The 6,640-nt window shown below is 31.0% G+C and overlaps 1 protein-coding gene across 2 annotated transcripts; it reads left to right on the top strand.

The window, feature by feature from the left end:
- The first annotated feature begins 314 nt into the window (after positions 1-314).
- Positions 315-1,609, top strand: LOC107929886 (transcription factor MYB123). Of its 2 annotated transcripts, XM_041117145.1 has the most exons (4): positions 315-523; positions 626-755; positions 845-968; positions 1,095-1,609. In XM_041117145.1, the coding sequence occupies exons 1-4, from the start codon at positions 316-318 to the stop codon at positions 1,455-1,457; spliced, it is 825 nt and encodes a 274-aa protein (XP_040973079.1). In that variant the 5' UTR covers position 315; the 3' UTR covers positions 1,458-1,609. The 2 variants fall into 2 exon arrangements, with proteins under 2 accessions (XP_040973079.1, XP_016716909.2); XM_016861420.2 differs by having other exon boundaries at positions 845-1,609.
- Positions 1,610-6,640: the final 5,031 nt, after the last annotated feature.

Raw genomic sequence — 6,640 nt, forward strand, 5'->3', positions numbered from 1 at the left:
CAACTATATAATATCTCTAAAGAATTAAATATTCTTTTCTAAAAGTTAACTAAAATCATAGACATAATTTTTCTAATATATATTATAAGGGCATGAGGGATTTAGCCTCCTGAGATTTTATTTTTTGAAATATTTAAAAATTTTCAATTAAACTCTCTCAAAATTTTGAAAATTTAATTTCACCAAAATTTTAATTAAACTTCACTTTAAAAAAAAATTATTAAAATTTTAAAATTCTTATTAGACGCGATAACTTAGTGCAATTCACCACCCTGTGTATATATATATATATATATATATGCACACACAAAGACTATGGGCTATAAAAGGGGAAAGGTCCTCTTCCATTTTAATGGTTTTAAGGTAGAGGGAGAGAGACATATGAGAGATATGGGGAGGAGTCCATCTTGCTCCAAGGAAGGACTCAACAAAGGAGCTTGGACTGCATTGGAGGATAAATTACTTGCATCATATATTAAAACTCATGGGGAAGGCAAATGGAGCGACCTCTCCAAGAGAGCTGGTATATATATATATATATATATATAAAACCCCAAAGTGAAATTATTGTAATTAAGCTTTTCAATTGATGCCTTTGGATGGTTTATTATCCCCCAAAATGCAGGCTTGAAAAGATGTGGCAAAAGTTGCAGACTTAGATGGCTGAATTATCTTAGACCAGATATCAAAAGAGGCAACATCTCCCATGATGAAGAAGAACTCATTATCAGACTCCATAATCTTCTTGGAAACAGGTTTTTAATCTCTCTCTCCCCTTCTTTTTTACAATGGGAATCGAAATTAAGAGGTACAGAGTTCCTTCTCATTGTGTGATGCTGTGCAGGTGGTCGTTAATAGCTGGAAGGTTACCGGGTCGTACAGATAATGAAATCAAGAACTACTGGAACACTGTTTTGAGAAAGAGAGCCAAAGCTCAAGCATCCATTGGAACTCCTCCAAGCAAATCTACACAAAAAATGCTATCAACCGAGTCTGGAGTCTGCGAACCGTTGCGTTCACCCCGGGCTACGAAAGCCAAAATCAAAGTGATTCTAACTAAAGCCACTAGGTCCAGCAGCAAGGTCAGGATCCCAACACAGCTACCTGCAGCTCAACAAATTGATAAGCTTCGAGATGGTCAGCTTAAGTCAACAAATAATAATCAAGAAATGAGTGGTGATATTGCAACAGTGGAAGCTCACAATGGAACCCAAATGATTGATTCGTTGTACAGTGATGGTGGCGGCTCAGATTTGTTAAATGAGCAGCTAAAGGAAAGCGATGTTGAATTTGAGGAGAACCTTATGCAGCCCTTAGCCTTTGATGAGGCAATGTTTAAGAATTGGACCGTAAATCCTTGTCTTAATGGCAAAGACGCCATGGATTTTGATTCTTTGGCCTTTTTGCTCGAGATGGATGAATATGGCTTTTATAGGAATATCAATTTCCAAACATAGGGTGGAAATTAATCTTTGGTTGTATCTATTCTTAGAGAAAATACTGCTACTTTGCTTGTTGCAAGCTGCATGTTACGAGTTATTGCTGTAAATCTGGAGTAAAATTGAAAGCTGAATATAATAAACTCATAAACGAGTATGGTTAATCCTGACCTTGATGTTTTTAGAATTGTTCATCCATTTGATCTTTGGAAGTTTTTGTTTTTAACTCAAGCGAATCACGCGTTTCTGAATTTGTCTTTATATCATATGAAGCCGACATTTATCCAAGATGATGGGTGCTAAGTCAATAATTGCTTTTGCATTTGAGGTTTTTTTTAACTTTTTGCGATGTCATTAGATTTTGTATTTAATTAAGGTGATTAAGATGAATGTATTTAGGAAGTAGTCATTTAATTAAGATGTATGAATGTATTAGACCAAATAGTCATGTTAATTAAGATGCATGTTTCTAAACATCTGGTAAAAGTATCATGGAAGTTCCTGTATTAAGAGTTAGATTGCAATTTACATTCTCTATTCAAAAAAAAAAATTAGTCCCTGTATATTAGATTAAAGGGCAAATTAATCCTTTCTATTAAAAATTTCATCCATTGATGTGTCATGTGTATCTCATACTGACGTACAATGACTAATTTTAACCATAGAAATAGACGAAATTTTTAACAAAATGACCAGTTTACTCTTTGATCTAATATATAGTGATTAATTTACTCATTTTTTAGTAAAGAGAGCAAAATACAATTCGACTCTTAATACAGAGATTTGCGTAATACTTTTACCTGAAACATGTATATAAAAGATTGTAAGTAATGAAGTCATAGTATGAAAGAAAGCTAGAAGTACATATAAATTTAATATTCCATTTTTAGTACCTCTTCTCTTTATCATCTTAGATTTTCTCCAACAATTATCTAATGTATTTTTAGAATTCGAGGACATCCAAAGATCGAATTTTGATGAATTTTGGTGTCCATAGGATTGAGTTTTTGCTAAATATTGTTTGATATGGTGTATTTTTGCTTTGTAGTATTTGATTGAGGTTGCGTTGGTTTTACCTTTTGTGATGTATCTTTAGGAATTGTTCTGGATTGACAGTGTTTCTGACTTTTATTTTAATATAATAAACGTTTTACCCAGAAAAAAAAATTGATTGAAAAATCTGATTGATATATCATACTTTAAGATTCGATTAAAAATTTAATTTTTAAATCTTTAATTTGAAAATGTCCCGTTAAATTAACTAAAAATAATTAACAAAGTAGATGATTTTAGGAAACTTATGTCATAATAAGGTATGATGAATGGACCAAAAGAAATTGTATATGAAAAATGTGTAATGCAAAAACAATTGCAATTCCCAAACATCATTGTTTTGTCCATAAGAGAATTAGGTTAATATTACATCGTATGATTTCATATTTTAAAATTTTAAAAATCAAATAATATTGAAATTTGAAAATTCAAGTTATTTTATTATGTAGGCCTAACAAGGAAAATGATAATTAAGATCAAAATTATCTAGGACGCAATTCATACTTACTTAATCTCATATTCTGATTATATCACATTATATCATTATAACCTATTTATAGGAGAGATCTTCTTGTCCACTGGTGTGACATGACATGATAAATACTTAGTCCCACCAAATGCGTAAAGGATATTCATGAATGTGAAGGACACGCATCGTGGGACTCATTCTGTTCTGTATTCAATTTGTAACATCTCATTTTTAGTGAAATCAGAATAGTAGTTTCGAGACCACAAATCTAAGTCCTGAAGAAAATTTATTTTAATATTATTATATAGTCTACAGTATGATAGGAATATCATATAAAAATTTTGTTAAGAAATTTTACTGATTTCATGTCTAATCTGATAAAAAGGACCAAATTGCATAAAGTGCAAAAGTTGAATTTTAGTAGCTAAAGTTATCAAATAACTATAGTATTCAAAATTTGAGGTCCTTATATGGCAAATATATCATTTAGAGGAGTTAGAAGATAAGTATGATTAGTTATCAATGGAAAATTTATTTAAAAAAAGGACTAAATTGAAAAGTAAAATAATAAAAGATGATAAATGATTAGATAATGAAAATATAATCATATTATCATATTTTCCAAATTATTTTTACATGGAAACCCTAGTTAGAAGAGCTTGAAGGTAGCAAGCTTATTTGGGTAAGTATCTTTGTCTCGTTTTTAATGATTTTTATATTTCTGATACTGTAATAGCTTAATCTAGCTATCTCAAGGATTAATTTGCAAAGTTATAAAAGTACTATGGTTTTTCCATGGAAAAGTATGTATGAATTATGAAGTTTTATGGAAGAAAATGAAAGGTTGTTGATAGATATACAACTTTTGTTAAGGGAATTTTGATGAAATTATGATTTAGGGACTAAATTAAAAAATATAAAATTCATTGGAAATTTTGAATTTTATGAAATACATGGACTGTTATTGTTACATGTAAAAATCGGCCAGGCTTGGAATAAGGATTAAATTGCATGAATTTCATTTTCCGAGCCTAAGGATGAAATTATAATTAATCAAAAGTATAGGGGCAAAATGGTAATTCTGCATAAGATGTGAATTTGATTGAATTGAATATGAATTGGATTAAATTAAGTTAAATTTACTCGTATAGATCCGGATGGGCCAAATACGGAGTTAGATCGTGGAAAAGAAAAAGTGTCGAATTAGTAGATTTTGCATACACGAACTCTTGTCGAGATAACTTCGTGTAACTAAATTGTATAATTATATGTTTGAATTGAATGTTATGTATGTGTATTATGTAATTGACATTTATGAAAGTCAGTCACATATTCGACAATGTTCGACAAATATTAAGTCCTATTTGAACAAATGAAATTCGATGGATACAGGGTTTCTGAATTGGTTGTGGTCTTGCATGTGTTGCGGGCATACCACAACTCAAAAGAGCGTCCTATTATTAGCTCTCAGGAGCATCCATTTATTTGGCTCTCACGAGCTTCCTGTTATATGGTTCTTGCGAGCTTCCCGTTAATAACTCTTTTGAGCATCCCAATTGGTTGTGATCCTGCATGTGTTATGGACACACCGTAACGATTGGTTGTGATCCTGCATATGTTGTGGACACATCGCAGTTCTTATAAGCGTCCCGATATATGGCTCTTCGGAGCTTCCTGTTAACTGGATCTTATGAGCTTCCCGATTAATGGCTTTCCGAAGCTTCCTGATATTGGCTCGCTTGAACTTCCCGATTACAGCTCTTATGAGCTTTCCAATATACAGCTCAATTGAGCTTCCCGTTATATGCTCTTATGAGCATTCTTAAATATGAATTGACGGATTACAGATTTGTACATTTCGTGTGTACTACCCGTGTATCCATCGTTATTTTAAATGATTCAACGGGTAAAGTTCTGACATGAGATAACATGAAATTGAAATGAATTATACCAGTATATACTCGAAATATATGGAATTGATGTATGAACATAAGATGTGGAAAGTTTATGAACATGGAAATTTGATATTTGATGAGTTCATTCATGTTTCTTGAAATTTATATGGAATACATGACTAACATGTTTGATAAGGATATGTGTTTAGGCTATTCGCCAAATTGCTTTGGATGTATTTTGTATGCTTACCTTAAATGTAAATGAATAGTAAGTTAATTTTTCGTTATACGAACTTACTTAGCTTAAAAGCTTACTCAGTTTTATTTTTCCTGTTTTATAGTAATTCAGAAGCTCAATTTGGTTGGAAGCTGGTCAGAGCGACATCAAACTATTTATCGGCCTTTTCGGTATATATATAGTAAACTCATTTTGGTTATAATGGCATGTATAGGTTAACTTGGCCAATGTTGGCATGTAAATGTTTTTGTTATAATTAGCGATTGGAATGGCTTGTGTGGGTATAATTTGGTATACATATATATATGAATGTGGCCTCAATAAATTGATATATGTATGGGTGAATGAATGGAAATGAAATGTAAATTGAATATGCATATGATAATTTAATCAATAAGCTAAGTTTATATACTTGGATGTGTGTGATATAATGTTATGTTTAAGGCTTGATATTGGTTTGAATTGAATGTGATATATTGGTTTGTGAATGTGTTAAAGTAATAATGTAGGTAGAAAGCAATTTTATGTGAGAAATGTGGCTAGTAATTAGCCTATTTTCGTTCACGCGGGTAGAGACACGGGCTTGTGTCTCAGCTATGTGTGACACACGGCCTGTAACAGCCCGTTTTTAGGATTAACTGGAACAGTGGTTTCGGGGTCACCAAATTCGGCGAGTAGGTTTGTAAATATTATATTTAATATTTACGAGTTAATTGTGATTTTTAAAAATATTTTTGATATTGTGATATTTGTTTTATAAGTGATTTATTAAGTTCAAGTGGTATGACCCTAAGGTCAAGTGGGTTTAGGAAATGAGGTATCAGGACCTCATTTCTATAAATCGAGTCGTAAATATTTTTATAAATATTTACAAAGTGGCAAAAAGATGGTATTAAAGTTTCGTTGAAAAATTTTATCGTTTTGATAGTTAATTAAGCAAAAAGGACTAAATCGCGTAAAATGTAAAAAGTTACATTCTAATTGTTTAAGTGTTTATTTTCCATGTTTTACTAAAGTAGAAGTCCCTATTTATCAATTAAACCATTACTTTATGATAGTGGAGATTGGTGGTTTGGCATATATGAAATTATGTATTATTATAAAGGACAAAAAGGTAAATGGAATATTAAAATGTATTAAATAAAAATAAATAAAGTAACAGCCCAATTTGGACCTTAATTAGAACGGTGGTTTCGGGACCACGAATCCGAGTTAGAATAATATTTAAATATCATTTTCTATGTTTAAAATGTGTGAAGTTGCTTTTGTGAAAGTTTCGTTTAAAAATTTTAGTGTTTGGAGGTCGATTGATGAAAAAATGGTTTAATCGCGTAAAATGGAAAATTTAAGGGTTAATGTATAAGGGCCAAATTATGATTGTTTTTATATTATGGAATATTAAGGTTGCAATTTGGCCATAAATAGGAATTGGTGGCCGACCAATATGCATGGATTAATGACTTGAATTGTTTGTTATATTTTATGGCATTATGGTATACTTTAATATATGTTAATATATTATATTTAATAAAAGATGAAAGTGTTC

Source organism: Gossypium hirsutum, chromosome A07 (assembly GCF_007990345.1).
Source record: "Gossypium hirsutum isolate 1008001.06 chromosome A07, Gossypium_hirsutum_v2.1, whole genome shotgun sequence".
Classification (NCBI taxonomy): Eukaryota; Viridiplantae; Streptophyta; class Magnoliopsida; order Malvales; family Malvaceae; genus Gossypium; species Gossypium hirsutum.